At 25.6% G+C, this 23,377-nt stretch overlaps 1 protein-coding gene across 3 annotated transcripts; it reads left to right on the plus strand.

Moving 5' to 3' along the window:
• The first annotated feature begins 63 nt into the window (after nt 1-63).
• On the plus strand, nt 64-23,377 carry LOC129961490 (N-acetylgalactosaminyltransferase 7-like). Of its 3 annotated transcripts, none has more exons than XM_056074993.1 (13): nt 64-180; nt 1,211-1,365; nt 2,982-3,217; nt 6,462-6,628; nt 9,935-10,142; nt 12,572-12,748; nt 13,458-13,575; nt 14,254-14,379; nt 14,854-15,072; nt 18,143-18,241; nt 18,785-18,808; nt 18,930-19,055; nt 20,154-23,377. In XM_056074993.1, exons 2-13 carry the CDS (start codon nt 1,228-1,230, stop codon nt 20,289-20,291), a joined length of 1,776 nt encoding a protein of 591 aa, XP_055930968.1. In that variant the 5' UTR covers nt 64-180; nt 1,211-1,227; the 3' UTR covers nt 20,292-23,377. The 3 variants fall into 3 exon arrangements, with proteins under 3 accessions (XP_055930968.1, XP_055930973.1, XP_055930970.1); XM_056074995.1 differs by lacking the exon at nt 64-180 and adding an exon at nt 220-517; XM_056074998.1 differs by lacking the exon at nt 18,785-18,808.

Raw genomic sequence — 23,377 nt, forward strand, 5'->3', positions numbered from 1 at the left:
ATATTTTGATTATTTCTTTGTTAAAACATTTATAAAGTTTATTTATCGTCGTTAAAACCGCAACCATGACTGTGTTTTAAAAGTCGAAAGTAAAATAGCCAAATTTCGGCTGTCGGCTGCCTAATGGATACATTTGTGATAAAATCTTATTTAAAAACATAAAAGCAACTTGTGTCTGAAGTATGTCATAATCGTAAAACTTCGATAATATCTAACAGCTTTAGTTTGATAAACAAAACGCATTTTATGCTTCTAATACGATTTGCGGCTGCGTTGGCAACTTTCATTTAATTTATTTATTTTTAAGTTAAATCCAGCAGCTTATTTTTTCTTATAAGTAATGAATTAAAAAAAAATTATAGACATGTTGTTAACTTATAGTATTTCGGCGTTTTTATTTTGTCTTATTAATTATTTCTTATGATTTAGAATTATTACTTTTCAGTCTTTTAACTTTCTTTTTATTAAGGAAATTAAAGAAAGTGGATATATATGTAAGAAGCTCTGTTATTTTTTAGTAAGTCATCTGTTTATTACTGTAAATTTTATTATTTATCTGTGCGGAATAGGATTTCTTATTAAAATTTTATTGAATATAAAATATTGTAACTAAATAATGGTATGGTGATTTATAATTAAAGAAGCTTTGTCCTTTATAATGATCTGAGGGGGCATCAATACTACGGTTTATATAATCATCTATTTATTAAATATTTTATTTAAGACTTAGATGTCATTTTAACAATCCTGTTCAAAAAGTAATGGAAAGAAATTCCAAGTTTTGGGATCTGGCATTTTAATATTCAGAAAAATTCAATTTGCTTCTTTTAAATTTGAAATTAATTAATGGAATATGAAATTCTTATTGTATCGGGTAAGGAAATTGACAGTCAGCTTTAAAATTATTTAAATCTACAAAAAAGTATGCGTTATGCTTTGGATAAATATAAATAATGCATTAATTAATATTTTAGTGAATTTTTTTTCTCCTGTGATGAGATTTTGGTACAAAAAGTTAAGTACAAAAGCTAAATTAATTTATAGGATTATTTTAATTTTTAAAATATTTGATTTTTGTCAGATGTATAACATTTAAATTTTTGTTTCATATTTTATTTCTAATATTATTTTTATACCTTAAATATTCTTATGTTTAAATTAAAGATTTTTAATTATTAACATTTTTTAATTACAATTTTCTATTGTTTAGAATTCAAGTATATCATCATGAAAGTTATTGGTTTGAAAAAAGGACGTGTAATTAAAGTATGCCTTGCTATAATTATCTTGATATGTATTGTGGCATTTTTTCTTCCAAAACCTAAAGGATATGATGGAAGCCTTGGGTCAGCATTAGCAAACAAAGTGAGTTATCTTAATAAAAGTGTTATATGTTTTGTTTTTAAATATTAGTTTGTAATTGGACTTTAAACAGAACTGGCTATTTTTTAAAAGTATCTTCTTCATGGAAATAAAATTGATTTAAAGATGTAAATTGTTATTGGACATATGCCTGTCTCTACTAATAATAAAGGAGAATCTATATTGTCATCATTCCACAAACAAAACATTTGACTTGGGACTACTGAATTTTGGCATATATGTTTTTTGACCTAAGATATGTATATCTAAAAGTTATTTTTTTTTTTTGAATTTTAATTAATGAAAATTAATTTCAGTGTTTTCTAACAGTAATTCTCAATGCTGTAGCACATAAATAATTTTTAAGCAATTAAAAAAAAAATACCTTTTCAAGGATACCTTGTAATTTTTTTGAACTTTTTTAAAAATATTTAATTTTTAGCAATTAATAACAACTATTTCATTATTGCTATGAAATTCAGACTATGTCTATTGTTTCATCAAATATTTAAATGCATAATTTTTTCTATTGTTGAAAAATAAGGAAGATTCTATACATTAATTGGATAATTTGCAGGAGAAATAAAAATTTAAATTTGGAATGTTGCAAAAGACAATGTGAAATTAGAAAACAGATTACTTACATAGCTGCATTTTTATGGCACTCTGAAGTCGTAGGATTTGAATACATGCCGTTTAAATTTTAGTCACAATTTGAAGCGTAAAAATACTTTGTTGGAGGAATCCTGATCATCAAATTAAATACAAAGGATTTTATTGAAATTAAACACAATCAATATTCTCAGCCAATTATATGATTATCAATGATGAGTAGTAAGAAAAATGCATGTTATGAAATGGCAAAAATAAATTATAATAACAAAGTGCATATATTAAATATAATATCAAGATATTATTAAAAAGGTCATAAAATTACTTATTAAAATAAAGAATTAAAAAGTAAGGTCAAGCAGTCACTTATTACATAGATGGCAATTGTTTGTTCTTGGTAACTTTTTTTGGTGGTGGGGGGGTCATTGTATGATCATTTAAAAAGACAGTTTAATAAATGCTGTATTTGGATGAAGCTAAGCAATTTCTAAAAACTAACTTGCACAAAACTGAATTAGCTATTGTAGTTGTTCTAATGATTATTAATGTGATAAGATGGAACTATAGAGCATTTAAATTTTTTTCTGCAGTCTTTTTCAAAATGAATTGCATTTCAAAATATCTGTCTGAAGTTAGTCCCTTATGCCTTAAGTATATTAATATATAACTTTATATGTATTTTTAACTTTTTCCAGAATGTACTTATTTATTTTCAATGACGTAAACGTTTTTTTTTTTGGGGGGGGGGGGCTAAATAATAGGCTTTTATTTCTTTGTCTTCTTGATTGATCCTGTTAATTTTTTAATAGTTTTGGATTTACTTGATAATATTATTTGTTTAAAATCATTTTTAATGATAATTATTATTGCTTATTAATTTCTTATAAGTTTTAATGTTAGTTTTGTTTTGCTTTTAATAACAATGCAAAGGAGCAGATTCATAGTTGGTGGTTTTTGTGATCCATTTTATATAAATTTTTTATTATTGTCAGATTTTATTATTACAGGGTCGAAGTCTGCCTCAACGACAGGGAGCTGTATTTAAAAAAGATGTCTTAGGAAATTTTGAACCTCAGCCTAGTGATACTGTGCGAGAAGGACCAGGTGAAAATGGGAAAGCTCATTATGCTCGTCCAGAAGATCAGAATGAAGTTGCACAAGTAATGATGGAATATGGGATAAATATGGTTGTCAGTGACCAGATAGCTCTTGACCGCTCCATACCAGACAAGAGATTGTCTGAGTAAGCAAGTATTCAATATGTTTTAAACTCTGGCATTTTTATTTTAATCATACTTAAGAAAAATTAAATTATTTCATATTTTTAAAATTAAGAAATGTCATAAAACTTTCAAATTATAGTCCTGCTTGTAAAAAAAATTATATCAAATTCATGAATTACAGACTTGATGAATTCATATGCTTTAATCATTTTTGATTAAGAAGTCTTATGAAATCTTTCTGAATTTACAGTTTTAAAACTTTATCTCTTTGCAATAAAAAAACTGTAAAAATAGAGTCAATATGATATTTGATATGTAATATAAATCTCTGTATAATATAGATCTTATTATATTTTATATATAATAGCAACCAGAAATTCTTCAGCAAAATTACTTTTCAGTTTTAGAAAATAATAGTAATAAATATTACTAACAATAAGTCTGTGAGACAATGATGGTAAGTATTAATTTATTTTTATTTGATATAGAGAGAATGTATTGGAAATGAAAAAAATTAGAAAAATCTATATTGTCTAGTTTAAAAACAAACAAAATTTTGTTATCAATAAACTTAAAACTTAATAAATTAAAATGTGTGAAGAATTAATAAGTATATAATATTTAGATTCTTTTAAACTATTTTCTAGTATTAACAGTTAAAACAAAGCAATTTCTTTTAAATACATTTTATAGTACTGTTTATAATGTGTGTAGGTATTAAGTAAATGTTTTATTTTTTATGCTACTGATTATGTTTTAGATCCTGCTAGTAATTTTTTAGTACAGAATAGTGGTTTAAACAAGAGAAACTCTAAGGAGCATTAAAAACTGAGAGTTAAAGACATTAATATTATATTTGTATTATATCAAAGATATAGTTGAGAAATGTATTTTAATGACAAGTCGCATAATATAAATGCAGAAGGACATGCCCAACAATTAAACCATGTATTATATTTTCAGTAATATTTTTCTGGTAATTTTTTTTATTGTGTTTTGGATGTAAGTGTGCAATTTTGGCGTGTGGGGGGTGTACTAATTTTTCAAGGTCCATGATGTTTTATTTTTAAGAATATTGAATTTTTAAAAAAATGGCTCAGTATATCCAAAAATTAATAATAAATATTGCAATTTAACTGGGCTTATGTTTTTGTTTTTTTTTGTAAGAAATTCTGAAAGTTAGGTGTAAAAATTGTGAATTAAAACTTTAAATAAATTTTAGCAGTATGATTAATTACAAAGTCTTGTAGTTAAAATAGCTTCTAACATGGCCTCCCATTATACCTAATAGTCTAAGAAATGAATAAATCAAGGCTTCTATTTTTCCAATTCTACTCTGATCTAAAAGTTCATCAGTAAAGTAAAGCAAATATTACCTTTTTTGAATGGTATAGGTGATATGCAATATGCATAGAATTTCATGAATTTATTTAGGAATTAAATTAAGTTTCTATTAATTAAATTTAATTAATTAGTTAGTTTTCATTAATTAAAAATTAGTTCCATTGCTAAAATTTATTTGTTGATGATTATTTCATGTATATAATGTCTATTCTCAGTATTTTTGATGTGAATATAGGAAGAAGGGGATGCTTCTTATGAAAAGTGTTCTTATTATAATAAACTAATACATACTTTTAATTTTGTTGATTGCATTTTCAAAGAATATTTAATTTAGGTAAAAATTTTGTGATATCATTTATTGCTATGTTTTATTTTTAAGTTGTCAGTATAATTGTATTTTAAAAGTATGCTTTTATCCTTAAAAGCATACTTTTTTTGTAAGAAATTCTGAAAGTTAGGTGTAAAAATTGTGAATTAAAACTTTAAATAAATTTTAGCAGTATGATTAATTACAAAGTCTTGTAGTTAAAATAGCTTCTAACATGGCCTCCCATTATACCTAATAGTCTAAGAAATGAATAAATCAAGGCTTCTATTTTTCCCAATTCTACTCTGATCTAAAAGTTCATCAGTAAAGTAAAGCAAATATTACCTTTTTTGAATGGTATAGGTGATATGCAATATGCATAGAATTTCATGAATTTATTTAGGAATTAAATTAAGTTTCTATTAATTAAATTTAATTAATTAGTTAGTTTTCATTAATTAAAAATTAGTTCCATTGCTAAAATTTATTTGTTGATGATTATTTCATGTATATAATGTCTATTCTCAGTATTTTTGATGTGAATATAGGAAGAAGGTGATGCTTCTTATGAAAAGTGTTCTTATTATAATAAACTAATACATACTTTTAATTTTGTTGATTGCATTTTCAAAGAATATTTAATTTAGGTAAAAATTTTGTGATATCATTTATTGCTATGTTTTATTTTTAAGTTGTCAGTATAATTGTATTTTAAAAGTATGCTTTTATCCTTAAAAGCATACTTTTTTTGTAAGAAATTCTGAAAGTTAGGTGTAAAAATTGTGAATTAAAACTTTAAATAAATTTTAGCAGTATGATTAATTACAAAGTCTTGTAGTTAAAATAGCTTCTAACATGGCCTCCCATTATACCTAATAGTCTAAGAAATGAATAAATCAAGGCTTCTATTTTTCCCAATTCTACTCTGATCTAAAAGTTCATCAGTAAAGTAAAGCAAATATTACCTTTTTTGAATGGTATAGGTGATATGCAATATGCATAGAATTTCATGAATTTATTTAGGAATTAAATTAAGTTTCTATTAATTAAATTTAATTAATTAGTTAGTTTTCATTAATTAAAAATTAGTTCCATTGCTAAAATTTATTTGTTGATGATTATTTCATGTATATAATGTCTATTCTCAGTATTTTTGATGTGAATATAGGAAGAAGGTGATGCTTCTTATGAAAAGTGTTCTTATTATAATAAACTAATACATACTTTTAATTTTGTTGATTGCATTTTCAAAGAATATTTAATTTAGGTAAAAATTTTGTGATATCATTTATTGCTATGTTTTATTTTTAAGTTGTCAGTATAATTGTATTTTAAAAGTATGCTTTTATCCTTAAAAGATCTCACTTTTCCATAATTCATATTTTATTTTTATAATTGCTTAATGAATTGTTAGAACATTTATTAACTGCAATTTTCTAAAGATGAAAGTGGGAACATATCCAAATTACCTGTTTTTATGTTAATATTGATTCTGTTATTAAAAATCATTATTAAATTTCGTTAAATTCTGAATTTTAAAATTCTGTCAAATATATATATTATGTATTTGTTAAAATAGAGATTATATTTGTTCTGAAATTTTCTTTATTAAGGTGTAAATTTTGGCAATATCCAGCTGATCTACCTACAACCAGTGTTATCATAGTCTTTCATAATGAAGGATGGTCTACCCTTTTAAGAACAATACATAGTGTATTAAACAGGTCTCCACCACAGTTCTTGAAAGAAGTTGTTTTAGTTGATGATTATAGTGATAAAGGTATTTTATATATATGCATATTTTTTCATTGATTTTCTAGTATAGAAAACGTTAAGAACTTATTTTCTTGTTAATAATCAAGTTTATGATGAACATTTTTATAATTATTGAAAAAAATTATAAGATATAAATATATATACTATTGCAGCAATTTTTTTAAAGGGGCTGCGGTTAAAAATGAAATTTGAAACTGGATAGAGAATGCATTTCAGATCATCTCAGAATTTTCTTTTTTGTATATGTTAATCCTTCTTCCAATATTTGTTATAAAAAAATCAGTTTACTAATTTTCATTATAATTGATTAATCTTTTCATGATTGGTATATCAAAAGCATATGATTATATCTTTTTTTTTTAACTTTATATAGCTATAAATAAATGAGGATTTTAATGGATGTAGGTTATCCTGTTCTAGGTTGGTTGATTGTTTACTTATAGTTTACTGATGAAAGAACCACATTTGGCTTTACTACACCAATCAAATGATAAAAGTAGAATAAATTAAAAACTTTCACACACACATTATAAGATAAAATCCTATAAAATATAGCAATGAAAATTAAAGTTGATTTTAGCATTTTCAATTATACTATGATTCAAGGAAATTCAAAAACTGATAGAAATTATTATCTTAATATTAATTCATACAGAAGCTTAAATACTAACAGTAAAAAATTGCTAAATAAATAAATCTTGTAATGTTAAGGATAAAGAGGTTAAAAGCATATACACATACAATAAAAATTAAAAGTAAGATATTCAATTAAAATATGGCAATCAGTAAAATAAACATTATGTCTGTTGCATGTAGACACATTTTTACCAAATATGAGATATTTGCAATTGAAAAGTGTTGGTCCTATATGGAAATGAGTCATTTTGACAACCATCTTGTGTATAGGAAGAACAGGCCACAAGTCAATGTCTTTTTCAATGAAATATAATTTATTATGGATCTGCATCCCATGTCTTTTGCCAGGTAAAAAAAATATGATGGTTAAAATTCCTCTTAACATCACAAAATAAAAATCCAATAATCAATGAAGCCGCTACATATTTTGCAGCCAAATCTACCTTTTCATTCCTATGAATTCCTACATGACTCGGAACTCAGCAGAAAATATCACAAAACGCAAGTCCAATGATCAATTAAGCCACGATGTATTTTGCAGCCAAATCCACCATTTCATTCCCATGAATGTCTACATAACTCAGAACTCAACAGAAAATTATCTGAAAGCCATTGTTTTGTAGGAGACATAAAGTAAACAAAATTTTAATAGCAATTGGATAAATGTGATTGTGAGGAAGTGTCTCCAAAACTCTCATGCTATCAGTATAAATAATAAATTTCCACCGAGTGGAAGGTGAAATTTTCTAGAGAACATGGAATATATACACCCACTCAGAGTAAAGTCTCTACTAAATATAGAGCAATAACTGTGCAGATAGTGTCTCATTGTATTAGATGGAAATATGCTTCTGAAACTAGCATATCCATCTGATTTTCAGCCATCGGTGAAAATAGGCACAAAAGAAAAGCTATAGGGATGATGTAGAAAGACCTGTTAGATAATGACATAAACAGTTAGTGATTTATCTTATCCACTAAAGGTTTTCAAATAAAAAAATTGCAGAACATCTCAGGGTGGGAAATTTAAAAAAAAAAAAAAAAAAAAAAAAAAAAATTACAGCTTTAGTATGAATAGTGTTAAAATCCAGGCCATGCAGGAGCATTTTGGCTCTCAAAAAATGGGAGAATACGAGAAGAAAGGCAATATAGAGTCAGAAAAAACTGACTGACCATGGTATTTCACTTTAGGAATGCATTAAAACAGATTGTGCTCAGAAATAAAAAAAAAAAAAGAGTGGCAGTTTCTTAAGCTTGAAACAAAGGGGTAGTTGGTGGCAAATAATGTAGAGCCTTTCTACTGGAGAAATTTGGAATGCACTAGATCAGATGTGCAAAGCAGAGTAATGGATGCTATCTAGTTGCTTTAAAGCAGATGGTCAGGTAGAATCATACACCTATAATAAATTCAGCAAAGAATTATTGCTTGATAAATATGGGGAAGAGAGATTTGATCAGTACACCAAAATGTTCTGGAGAAAACCTTTAAAATGTTTAAAGATTTCTCGCATTTCTTCCACAGGTGTAAAATATGCAGAAAGAAGATGAGCTTTCGATCAAAAACATCTCTCAAAAATCAATTTCATTCACAACAGCAATAAGAACATTTCTTCTTTGAATATTAGGATCCTGCAAATGCTTCTTTTATGGCAGAAGTGCACACAGCAACTCTTCACTGATTAGATAGTGCCTCCGTTGTTATTACACCAAGCCACCTATTTGTCTACAGCACTTTGTAATTGTTGCTTTACAAGCTTCATATTACTACACATTGGCATGAGATCTGATGATCATCAACATACAATATTCCATTAACAGATGATATCAAATAAGATAAAACTTGAATAACGAAACATTTTAAAACAAAAAGCCAACTGTTCCTGCACAATTCTTAACTGTCAAAAAATTAGGAATTAGAATCAGTTGTGAATAATTGTGTGAATGCTTGACAGAGAATATTGACTACATCTAATGGGGTGGAATGCATCATATTTTCTGTTTTTAAAGCAGGGATGGAAAATTCACTATAAATCCCATTGGCAGCCTCTACTCAAAAGTCTTATTAAAAGTGTTGGATGTAATAGAAGCAAACAAAGGATATCTAGGATTTTCTCTGACTACAGCAGCGAATGTAATGAACTAAGACTTTGACTCTTTTAAAAGCAACCAGATTCTCTATCGTATGATAGCTTCAAAAGATGTCCCATAATTTTTTCTGTTTGTGATTGCGTCATTCCACCAGTTCTGGGAAATTTTCTTAGATATGGGGAACTCTTTGGAATGGGGGTATTAACATTTAATATTGTATCAATGACATGTTGTACTGTTCCGAATATGTCTGATGTCTCTAAATATAGCCTGAGTGATCTCTGTCAATTGCATGAATGCAACTCGGTCTGCTTCTTGGAATTGGTTACATGTAGAGCATGCAAATGAAGAATGAAGCTTAATTTAATTGCTAATCTTGGTTCTATTCTGGGGGAAGGGGAACTACAACTCTTATAAACTAAGGTGTTAAATTAAATTTGGTAGCACAATCAAGAAAATATGGTTTATTGAATTTTCTATTGCATTCAAATAACTTCTAAATTAATAAAAGGTAAGCATCAAAGATGATAAAATTATATTGTAATAATTTTAAAATAATAGTACCTGTTTCTTGGATTCATTACAGAAAATTTGAAAGGTGATTTAGAGGATTACATTCGTCAGTTTGGACAAAAAGTACGTTTGTATAGAAACAAACAAAGAGAAGGTCTAATTCGTTCTCGAACATATGGTGCCCAATATGCAACAGGTGAAGTGATAGTCTTTTTAGATGCTCATTGTGAAGTGAATACAAATTGGTTGCCACCTCTTTTATCTCCAATTTATGTAAACAGGTATTATAATTTCATTTTTTTTTTTTTTTTCTATTTGTGCATGATATTAGCACCTTTTGTTTCTAAAGGGTATTTTTAATATCCATCATGCAATAACTTTTTAAAATGTGTAGAATAATTGTTAAAGCAAAATTCTAAAATTCTTTCAGTAAATTTTTATTAGAGAAAAATTTTCTGAAGGAGGAGTATAATATTTTTAATAGTGTTTTTCTATCATTTCTTTTCAAAAATTACCTTACCTTATGTTTACCTGTATACAATCATACTATCATTTTCAACCAAAGATTGTCAGATTATGTGCATTAGAAATAAGAGGAGATTGATCAGGATTGCCACGCCATCTAGAAAACTGGGAAAGTACAGGGAATTTAAAAATTGACAGAAAAAACAAGGAAAATTTGAAAGTTTTTGTAAAAATCAGGAAAAATATATGGAATTTTAAGCTTCTTAGTTATTTGTTTATTTATTTCCCCCATCTAAAAAATATCAATCTCTAAAGATTTGAAAAACTGTAGTCAAAAATTTACAAATACGAAAATGCTATTCGTAATAGTGTAATGCAGAAATTTTCTACTCTCTTCCTTTTTTCATTATAGATCACCCCAGTTTCAATTTATGAGACAGTTTTTTTTTTTTCCCATAAATATACGAATTGCAGCTATTGAGCATGGGTGAGACTTCTGTAACTGTGTGTAAGAACAGAATACATTTCTTGGTGAGAACATTCAATTGCAGTAACAGCGTGGTGATGCTTAGTCTACCATACTTGAGTTTATTGAATGGTTTATTTAATATCTGAGAAACTGTCATCTTATTCAAAGTAGATTTTTAAAAAAACATTTAAAGAATTAACTGTTCAAAATCATTATTTAATATGAATTGGTCGAATAAAAAAAAATCAATCCTGATTTTGCTGAATTCCGTTCAAGGAGTTCCGCAAAATCTGTTTGTTGTGTGCTGCTCTCCAAGTCTAAGTAATATGGGGAAATGGGCATTTACTAGTCTTGACTAAAGAGGAAAGCATACGTGACTACCTGCCAGTTCAAAAGAGTCATCATTAAGTATCTAAAAGGAAAAGAAGATGTGTCAAATCCAAAGATGTCAGATTAAGTTTCCAAAAATAGACTGATTTTGAACTTTTTAGTTAAAGTATAATCATTTATAGCTGAATTTTAATGGGGCTGAAACTTGCAACATCACATTTGTCCTTTAATGCATTCAATGATATATCCGAAATATTTTCACAGATGTTCACCAAAAACGATATAGCTCAAAAATGTACTGTAGGCTATACAAAATATCACATCTTATTTATTAAGGATTTTCTCCATGTAATTGATGGCTGAAAAATCTATAAAAATATGTCCAAACAGATGACTTCGTAAAAAGGAATAAATAAATAAAAAAGTACTCTTGCTTTGTAATGTATTTTTTCGTTAAGTAATTATTAAATGATAATGAAAATGCTTTGGGTTTTATTTCTCCCGAGTCCTTAATTGCATGTGAATTACAGTTAAAAAGCATGAGAGGTAATATATCACCTCTTTAATATATTTTTATCTTGCAAAATTCTAGATAATAAATAAAGAGGGGGTTTTTTTGTTTGTTTGTTTTTTGCTTTGTTTTTTCCACACTTTAAATCATATTGCATTATAACTAAAACACGAGTTTTATTTGCACATTTCCTCACATTTTGAATATACATACTAGAAAAGCACAGGAAATTTTTTTTCCAGAATTGAGTGGCAACCCTGTTGATTTAAAAACTTCAATTCTAAATTGCTAGAGACAGAAAAAATAAAAAATAGTCTATATGTATATATGTTGTTTCCAACAGAAATTCTAAGCTCCCAAAAATCATAACTTTAAAATAATATCTATTGTAATTTCTGTCTTTTGCAGTTTCATAGGAATTTTTCATTGTTATCTCTGCAAAATTAATTAAATCGATAAAAATTAAATTTTCAAATTTCTTGGTGTGTGTGTGTATGTGTATATATATATATATATATATATATATATATATATATATATATATATATATATATATATATACTGATAAAATTAAAGTGAAATTATGGAGTTTAAGAATTGCCTTGAATTATAACTTCTTGCACTTGCCACACATTTTAATTGGTTATGACTCGAACTGACAAATCTAAATGTATGTTTTCATAAAGCTTTTTTTTATTTGTTTTGCACAGGTTACTTGATATAACTACTGTGCAGATATTAAACTCAATGACATTGTGAACATTTTCTAAATAAGCTTATATATTCCCAAATAATAATGTATATATTTTGCTGTATTCTTATTGTAAACAATTATGTAATTTATAATATTTATTAGAGCTTTTATTATACTTTAAAGTTAGTACAATATTTTGACTTGATTATAGACTTTATTTATTTATTTTTTTCATTTGCAGAACAATAATGACTGTGCCTGTAATCGATGGAATTGATAAGGATAATTTTGAGTATAGGCCTGTCTATCAAGGAGATACTCATTTCAGGGGTATTTTCGAATGGGGAATGCTTTATAAAGAAACTGAATTGCCTGAACAAGAAGCCAAAAAAAGAAAATATCACAGTGAACCTTACAAGTATGTAAAATAGGCTTTGTTGCATATTTTTAAAAATAGAGGAAGATGATTAAAATTTATACATCAAATAGTTGCTACATAAACTTACTATATTTAGTTTTTTTTTTTTTATTATTGTTTTAAATAACGTTAAAATTTATTTTACAAATTGATTTGATACCTACCTTTATTAAAATAAAATTCATCTGTATTTTAAATATAAATAGATATAACAAGCATATTTCATAAATTATTTTATATTTTTTAAGATGTAAATTTGTATAGAAATATTTCATATTTGCAATTTAAATTTTAAATTTAATTTGCTTGTAACCTTTTAATCTTTTATCCTTTAAATATTACAGGAAAAGGGAAATCATTGCTTGTTTAATTGCATTAATTTGATCCTAATATACTTGTCAGTCTTGTATCAATGAAAATATTCAAACTATTGTAACATTTCTTATAGTAGGTATTATTAAAATATAAAGAATAAGAATGATAAATTATTTTTGTAGGCTATCATATTTATATGAATTTTAAAATTATTTTAAAAAATAACTTTACTTAGGAAGTGATTATTTTATGTTTTGCTGTAATTAAAATAGTAATTAGTTATTTGAGAATCATAGGCTTATATAAATATGCTATTTATTTGTTATAAAAAAATTTATAAGTGCCTTTACCTTATGTAAATTGTTTTGATTAAATATATGCCAATTTTATGTAGGTCTCCTACCCATGCTGGGGGTTTGTTTGCAATAAACCGAGAATACTTTTTAGAACTTGGAGCATATGATCCTGGTCTTCTTGTCTGGGGAGGAGAAAATTTTGAGCTTTCTTTTAAGGTATTTACGTATATTATATACGTAATATACCATTATTATATTCTCTTTTCATTTATTTATGTAGAATCAAAATGCAAAACACTCATTTGTATTTAAGATTTGTAATAAAATTAAGAAGGCAAAATATATTATCAAAAATTAATGTTGTTGTTGTTTTACTCAATTAAGTTTATTGATAATATTAGGGTGACCGTATTTTATATATATAATAAAGCTGGGATGAAAGATTGTACAGATGCTAATTTCTTAAAAACTAGTTTTAAATTAGTAATTTTTATTATATATATATATAATATGAACCATTTACTAAGAAGCATAAGAAAAAGCTTAAAGTAATCTCATTCAGTATATCCAATTTGTCAAATTCTCAACTGTCTATTTGTATTCAGCAAAATTGATATATTTTTAAAATTATTTCGAAGTAATTTTCTGTGCTTTTGTAAAAAAAAAAAACTTGATTTTAATATTAGTTTATTATATTTTTGTAATGTATAATTTAAAAGTGGTAATATGTGAATTCATTAAAAAGAATATATAAAATGAAATTTGGATTCTTTATCCTGTGATATGCCAACGATTTGCATATGAATATTATATCCACGTGGGTGTTTTATGTATTTTTTTATTAGTTATTTAAAAGTATTTATCATGATGTCATTTCAAAAATATTTCCTTTAGATATGGCAATGTGGTGGCAGTATTGAATGGGTACCATGTTCTCGAGTGGGCCATATATATCGAGGTTTTATGCCATATTCATTTGGAAAATTAGTAGAAAAGCGAAAAGGGCCTATTGTCACAATAGTAGGTTGAAATTTTTTTTCTCTTTTTTCTAAATTGCCAAAAATGGTGTCAATAAACTGTGAAATAAATTATTTTTATTTCTTATATTTTAAAATCCTAGGCATATTATAAAACAGACTATGTTTAAAGGATAAATATTGCAGAGTGAATGTAATGTATGTAATTTATAATTGCTGCTTGGAAGAAAATATGTATTCTCATTTGAATTGAAGAATTAGTTTTAAAATACATCATAGCTATATTAAAGAGTTTTTTTATGTTTTGTATTAGTATCCAAGCATTCTCTAATATTTGTTCAGTATTTTTTTTTTAACTTTAATGAACAATATGTTTTTATATCAATAATATATACCAAGTAAATTTGCTTGTCAATTGAAACTTTTAAATTATATGGTTTTTATATAAGTAATTTTTAATTCCTGTTATATATTAATGATATTTATTATTGTAACCGTATTTTGTTTATACGTATAGAATTACAAAAGAGTTGTAGAAGTTTGGATGGATGATTATAAAGAATATTTTTATGCCCGAGAGCCCATGGCTAGACAGTATGACCATGGTGACATCAGTGGACAACTAGCTCTAAAGGAACGTTTGCAATGCAAGTCATTTAAATGGTTTATGGATAATGTGGCTTATGATGTTCTGTATAAATTTCCTGTATTACCTAAGAATTTATTTTGGGGCGAGGTTAGTAAAAATCTTATAATATAATAAATATCTTTCAGCCTTCTATTGTTATTTATTACAGTTAATTCTATAAATCTTTTAATAATAGTTATATTATATAAACTCTCAAATGAATATGTAAAATCCTATTTATTCATACTTATCAAAGTATTAATTACTCTAATTTTTCTTTTATGAGCTATAATCTAATAAATGTCACAAGCTTCTTTAAAATACCAAATAAGAAATGCTGTTTGAAGTCTACAGTAAAGGCATTAATTTAATGGTTCTTTTGAAATTTCTACAATACTCTTCTGAAATATTGACACCGAAATCTTGACATTTTTAATTCAAATATGAGTAATTTATATTTTAATAAGAATTATAAAACACGTGATTTTTATAATCGCATCCTTTTGAGCTCATAAATAATAGATCATCAGCCACGTATAAACATGCAGCAACAGGCATATTATATGCAGTTATGAATCATCTTGATTATTGATATTTAAGTTAAGCAGACGTAAGCAGTTGTGAAAAAGAATAGCAATTTTTTTTATAACTTTTAATTCTCCTCCTCCACCCCTTTTTTATTGACAAACATTTTAATTCTCTTTGACAATATACATTTTATATTTTTTAAATTCTTTAAAAATGTTTTTTTTAAGATAATTAGTTTATTACTGTCTTCGATGGTAGTATTCCCATTAGTAAATAATATTAATGAGCAGTTTTTAAATATAAAAGCATCTTGTTATTCAGCATTCTGTTTTAAGCAATAAGGTTCTGAATTATTTAAGAGTTGTATGTTAATCAATGTATCCTATGTGTTCCTTTATTACTAGGTAGGGTACATGTTTCACTATACAAATATCAAGACAATGTAGATAAGTGGCACAAAAGTGATTGCACAATTTTTGTTACTAAAATATAGCCATTTAATTCACTGTGATTATTAATGTCATTATAAACTTTTTAATAATATTTATGCATATTTTTGATTTACACATCGAGTTTCATTTCTTTTTTTCTTTGCAAATAGTTTATTCTGCGGATAAAAGAATAAATTTTGTTGTTTCTAAGGAATGGCTTGAAAGAATAACCAAGTAGGGTCAATAATGTTAAAAAGAGCTATAAAGTATGAATAAATCTATTGAAGAATTGTAAGAAAAAGAAGAAGTAGTCGTACAGTAGTGCTCTAGTACAGGCTGTGTCTTATAAAAATGCATGATATTACAATACGAAACATTGATCTGTAAAGGCACAATGTTTTTTAAGCAGATGTTTTATATAAAAATTACCTATTGAAATGGTTCTCGTGATGTAATTTCAGAAAATTTTCTACAGATCTGCACAGATCATGGTCTCTAGTATCTAAAACTACCCTTATTTCAAAAATTATATATATTTATTATTAATCTGCATATAACACTTGCCCATGTTATCTTGTTAACAGGATAACTAGAGTAATTTCATTGGATTTTTGCCTGCTTGGAATATGTTATAATAAATGCAAGAACTTCGAGTTCTTAAATTGGAGTTAAAACTTTCATTTCCTTAATATTGAAGATATAAAAATGAATCGAATTAACACCTCATTAAGACATACAACCTGCAATTTATATTTTTGATAATTACAAGGGTAAATACTAAAAAATGATTCTCAACAACTTTTTTTTTTTTCCCCCTAACATCATCACTTTTTTTTTTTTTGCCATTTAAAAAATTTGAAATAAACATTCTTTTTTCATTTTATACTTTGAAACTATTTAAATGGAAATTATTTGGACTAAGGATTAAATGCTTGAATTTAAAAAAAAACAAGGGAGAAGGAGAAAGATTTAATGGTAACAGTATGTGAAAATGATAAATTTATAATTTGCATATTCTTTAGCTTATGTGAATGTGATGGTCTTTTGGTTTGTTGTCTGCCACGTTACTAAGAGTGAATTGTGGTACAAAAAAAGACAAACATTATATCTTTAATCCAAATATGGTTACTTTTATTAACTGCATAATGATGAATGTGTTAAAACCAAAAATGTGTTAGTCTATTGACAATGTTCTCCAGTGACATGTAGTTAAGCCTACAGTTTGCTGATTGCATGCAGTGAATGAACAAGTGTCCAAGAATACATATATATATATATTCACCTTTTATTTATCAAAACCATAACCAATGAGTATTTAAATGTTTTAGGAAATTAATCAAACTTGCACTTTTTAATCAATTTTTTTGAAAAAAAAAATTTTACATGGAACATCTTGGTGACATACATGATTACTTATAAATTGATATAAATTTGGTTATTTGTTTGAGATTAAATTTTTTTAAAAATTATTTCTGTGATCAAGGCTTTACTTTGAATTCTTATTAGGAAACTAAAAGCTTTTGTCATGAAATTTATTTTGATCACTGTCTCTTTTCAAAAGCTATTTTGTGAATTTATTATTTTTAAATTGAAAAAAGTAGAGCTTTTATTTGATATATATATATAAATTGTAGAGTTTATATATATATATTAGAGGCATTTGTAGAGTTTATATATATATATATATATATATATATATATATATATATATATATATATATATACACAAAAGTATTAGAATCAAGTTAATAGAAAAAACAAAAATCAAATAAAAATTAAACCAAAAAAATTATTAAAAAAATATTTAAAAAAGAATCTGGCCTGAAGACTTTTTCAAGGGTCACCCTCAGGCAGGGATTCAAATAAAGGGATTTTTTCTGTGAGGAAGTAGCTGCAATTGAGCTCTCTAAATACTATGAAGTTCCTTTTTGGTTTTAGTTTAAATAGGTAATAAATTTTAGTTGCGATTGCAAAACTGTTTTGTTTCGTTTTCATTTTAGTTTCGTTTTCAAACTTTTTCTTACTTTAGATTGGTTATATATATATATATATATATATATATATATATATATATATTGTTTTTAAAATTCCTAGTTCCAGATACAACAGCTTTCTGTGTTCAGATTTTTTATGAATATTAAAGATAGGACAAATTTTATATTTAATGCCTTATTATTTCATAGATTTTAAATAATTTATTTACTTTGTCTCATTCCTAGATACGAAGTATGTTAACAGGGCAGTGTTTAGATACCATGAGCTCTCATCCTCCATCCATTGTTGGTATGAGCCATTGCCACGGCTCTGGAGGAAACCAAGTAAGTAGCAAAAGCACATTATACCTGAACAGTTGAGAACTGCACATTTCCTTTTTCTTGTCATTGATGAGTCATGTAAAATTTTATTTTTCTTGTGTTATTCATTAAAATGGCATCAGTTGTTTGTTTTAAAAAATTTTTATTTTTTTAGCATGGTAAAATGAAGGTAACTTTTTCTTTTCAAATGTATATAATTTTGTCATTGGACTTCATTTGAATTCCTCTTTAAATAGTTATGGGAATTTTCATAAGTCCTTTAGCTTAGTAAAGTAATATACATATGTTGCATCTTAAAACATTATGTGGAAAATGCGATTCAAAAATCAATTGAAATATTTCTTGAATATTTCTCTTGGTTCAATATTGGATTTGATTCGCATGACATTCAATAATTGTGCAAAAATCTGCAAAATGGTTGCAAGAATTGTAAAATGATCTGTTTTGTTTATATGTTGGCTGCTTCCGAGAATTAATGCTGTTTTACGTTACTCAGGTGGCAATTGTTTCCCTTTATGTTATTTAAATTTTATTTATTTTTTTCAGGATTATGGTATTATTGCATCAATGGTAATTTTTGATTGTTTTTATTTTTTAAACCCATAATGCTTTGCATTCTGCATATTTTTCATATCCTAGTTACAATAATTCATTTATATTTATTATATTAATATGATCAATTTTTTTTCAGGTCTTCCGCTTGAATGCAGAAGGACAGCTTGGTGTAGGTGAAAGATGTATCAATGCAGATACTGATCACATGAAACTAGTCTTTTGCACCTTAGGAACTGTTGATGGACCGTGGGAATACAATCCTGTAAGTATATGCCATAAATGTGTAATTTTATTTTCAAAATTAAGAAATTATCTGGAGTTATTTTTGTATTTTGGAATAAAATTAAATGCATTTATTTATTTTCCAAGAAATATGGATGATAAATTTAGATTTTTTAATTTAGTAATTTGCTTTATTACTAAATAAATATTGATACTTTTTCTCTTAAAGATTCTTTCTTCAATATTTGTTATTAATAATTGTGTAAATTTAAGATCTTGTATCTAAGAATTTTTTATTAAAAATTATCTTAATATGTTATTTTAAGTTTTATATTTAATGGTATTTGCTGTGAAATATTAATTTCATAAGGCAACTTTATATTGCACTTGTACATCGTCAAAAGATTTTTTTTATTAATTGGTTTGATTACTAAATTGGTATGAATTCAAATATTAACATTTAAATGGGCTTACGTTTCTACTTGAATATACACATTTTAATACCAAAAAAATAAGGAGTAAAGGCAAAAAGATAATATTAGAAAAAAAAGTTACTTAAATCTTAGGAAAAAATTAAGTTGGATCTTTCAATATAATAAAAAAAATTATATAAACAAATAATACACAAATGCCATTGATGAATTGTATAAATTTTAATGATTCATGAATTGTATAAATGTTATAAATATATCCTGAAAATAAAGTCAAGAGAGTTCTAAAATATTTTAAAATTAATTTCATATATATAATGGCATATGTATATTACTTGCATGACAGTTCATCAATGACATGCGATTGATGTTAAGTACCTTTAAAACAGATAAATGAGGCAGAGTCAAAGGTACAGCAGTTAGTATTTTAATAAAATCTTTGGAATAATTGTTTGGTGCATTGATTTTTTTAAACACAATTCTTCTATAAGAGAATTTATTTATTTATAATTATAAGTTTCATCTTAGAAAGATTGTTTTTTAAGACATCTTTCTGTGTCTTGAAATTTGTCATGTTCTGGATAAAAAGATGTTCTTCTGTTTCTAGATTAAAATAAGATAATTTAATAAAAATTTGGTTATTATAAAAAGTTAATTGTTCAGAAAAAATGCAGTTTAACCTTAAAATATATTAATTGTATTTTCAGACATCCAAGCTACTATTTCACAAACATCATCAAAAATGCCTTGAACTAAGTCATGATAAAGGGAATTTGAATTTGCAGCCATGTAATAATGCTTCAAATGGACAGAAATGGATTTTCAGAGAGCTTGTTGTAAAATAATAACCAACAGATTTATGTGTTGGTGAAGGTTATTTAATCTGGTATTTTTATGATGCATTACTTCATACTTTCTGGAGTAGGTTTTTTTAGGCACCTGTGTGAGTGAGTGATTTGTATATAATCTCCTGGTGAGTGCATCTTTTGTAAATACATTTATCTGGGGCTTTTTTTTTTTTATAATGGTTATGTGATATTGCTTCTGATAATGGTGCAAGTGTTTGATTTACACTAATTCAAAGTTTTGATCTTGGGAAAGATGCACTTATAAGCTTTTCAGAATTTTTTTTGAAATTTTACTTGCTGTCAGAATTACAAATTATATTCCTTGCCACATCATGCTTGCATGATTATTATTGTTGAATTAAATTTTAATTTACATATGCCCTTATGTTTGTTTTTTCAGTACTTTCCTATCCCAAACTGTGTTGCCATTTTTTTTTCAATTCATTTTAAAACCATAATGCATACGGGTTTTTTTTTTTTTTTTTTACTCTTTTTCCAAATGTACATTAAAAAAAGAGAGAGAGAACAATATTTACTTGATTAAGTATAAATAGGTGTTGAACAAATTTTTGTAATATACTGTCCCAGATATCTCCACTTATTTTTATTATAAATGAGATAGAAAAGTTTTTTTTAACATTATATTGAAAAATTTAAGCATTCAACTACATGAAACCTTAGTAAATTTGGTAGAATTTTTATACACTTTTTTACCATAATGTTTTCTCTTTTCGATAATACTAATGTAAAGTTGTATTTGTATATTTTTTAATAATAATGGAAATGTATCCATTACGATGGCTTTACAACTTGAAAGCAAATACTTGATTCTTGTTAAAACCTGTAACTTGTAAAAATCTGCTAGGAATTTCCACATCAAATTTTGGAATTCTTAATGAGGTTATTTTCTACAAAAATAAATGTAATAGGTTGTGTTGTTAAACTTAAATTACAAAGAAAAAAAGTTTAGTTTTTTTTAATGTGCATGGTTATATATTATCCAAGAATTATAATATTTGAATGATGTGAAGATTTTTAATAAGTGGTAAGTTGTTAATTAACAATCAATTTTAGATGATATTTGAATTCTCTGAGATAGTTATTTTCTGGAATATGTATATTTTATATATTTCACCTTGTTAAAAAGAAATATATGCTTTTTGAAAAAATTTTGAAGTTTAATAATTTCATCACTTTGTCTATAAAAAGAAAAATCAGAAAATGAACATAAATTTGCAGTTGAGATGTATCAGTTGTATATTTATGTGATTAGAATTTGTTTTTTTATTTAATATTTTAATCTTCTTGTTACAATGCATTGCAAATGAACTCTGTTTTTAAATTTTAATTAAAGTTTTAAGAAAAATCTTTTTAGTTTAGAAATTTTTTTTTATTTGTTTTTCTTTTTAAAGATTTTTGTTTGAAGATCTTCTTCAAACTCTTTTTCTGTTTTGTGATATATTAAATAGCATTTTTATATTGTGCTCCAAGTTGATAAACTTTTTATTTCAGTTCCTATGACTTTATTTTTGTATGAAGAGAAATGGTACAGCCAATATATTATTACCATATAGGTTTGTCAAACTTTGACGGCTTATAAACTCATAAACATAGGCCATACGAAATAAGAAAAATAATCTAAACTATGTAAGGTTGGTTGTTTCAGATAAATATTTACTTTATACAGTTTTTGTCAATAAATGTTTTTATATTTATCTTTCTTTGGGGGGGGGGGGGTATCTGTGTGTTTTATCAAGAAAGTGTAAATACTTTGTTTGGAAAAGAAAAAAAAGAATTTGTATAATTTTTCAGATGTTAATCTAGAAAAAATTATTCTTTAACTTCAATTAAGTAAACATTTTGTTACAATCACTCTTTACTTTTCAACAGTATTTTTAGAACTGTGCATTCTGTAATATGTATAGAAATCCTTTTGTAATTTTACTCAAATGATTTTGTAATACTTAAGATAGATTTTCATTCTGTGCACTAGGAATAAATTCTGGTAATAGACTAAGCACTTTGAGTGAAATACCTTTTCTGAGCTTGATGGCATATTTAGTTCCATTTTGGCTATTAAGTGGTTTTGCATTTGAAGTTGTGAAGGTTTTAAGCTTTCAGTGTTTTCACCAATGATGAAAATATAAATTTGAAACGTTGTTGGTTTGCAATTTAAAATTTGTATAGTTGTTTGTTTTTTTTCACTGTTTTCATACAATCAGTTCATTTATTCATAATTAATTGCAATTCTTTCAATTCATATTGCAAGGAGGAAAACTAATTTTTGCTAATCAGCTAGATTACCTTTGTAAATTTTCAAGCAATATGTTTTGGGTATTTATTAATAAATATTATTTGAGACTTTTTTTTTTTATCCCTTCCTTATTTTGAATGGAAATGTTATGTAGAAATGCATGGTTCCTGAAGGGATTTTTAATAACAAAATGCTTGTTAATGATGTATTTATTATTGTGTTGTCTTCTGATATTGTTGAGTAATATGAACATTCCAGTGTTTTATATATTTATCAGATATATAATAGCAGTATTTGGTTTCATTTCTTCCAAATTCTTTGTGAAGTTATACTTTTTTTGTTGTATTAATTGTTATATTTTTATTGTATTGATATTAAAATAATTTAATTTATTATTGCATGTTCTATCAAAACATTTTAAAAACTTTTTTTCGGACACAGTACTTTTTTATGGTAAATTTTCTTTATCTAAATATCCTATGAAAGAAACTAGGTTTTTAGTTTGTATTTTACTTTGCCTCATTCGATTCATTTATATATATAATTATCATTCTGTTAGTGCAAAATTTTGTTATTTTGTAAAATCTTATATTTATATAAAGCTTCAATGTATAAAATGTAGAGTTTTCAACTTAAAATATGGTGTTTTAATTAGATGAAGTTATATTATTTTAAATTAATATTTAATTTTTTATCCCATTAATGTTGACAACCGAAGTGCCTGATGTAAATAAACCAATTTTTTAAAAAATATGTCAGCCTGTAATATTGAAACATTATTAATGCAGATCATGTACTGTGTTCATTATTTTTGGATTAAAAATCTTGC

This window comes from Argiope bruennichi, chromosome 2 (genome assembly GCF_947563725.1).
Source record: "Argiope bruennichi chromosome 2, qqArgBrue1.1, whole genome shotgun sequence".
Taxonomy (NCBI): Eukaryota; Metazoa; Arthropoda; class Arachnida; order Araneae; family Araneidae; genus Argiope; species Argiope bruennichi.

What these genes read in the sequence shown, in the direction of transcription:
- LOC129961490 (XM_056074993.1), top strand. Translation starts at nt 1,228, where the DNA reads ATGAAAGTTATTGGTTTGAAAAAAGGACGTGTAATTAAAGTATGCCTT. An exon ending in TGATGATTATAGTGATAAAG is followed by an intron (nt 6,629 to 9,934) that starts GTATTTTATATA and finishes GATTCATTACAG; the next exon opens with AAAATTTGAAAGGTGATTTA. An exon ending in GACCGTGGGAATACAATCCT is followed by an intron (nt 19,056 to 20,153) that starts GTAAGTATATGC and finishes TTGTATTTTCAG; the next exon opens with ACATCCAAGCTACTATTTCA.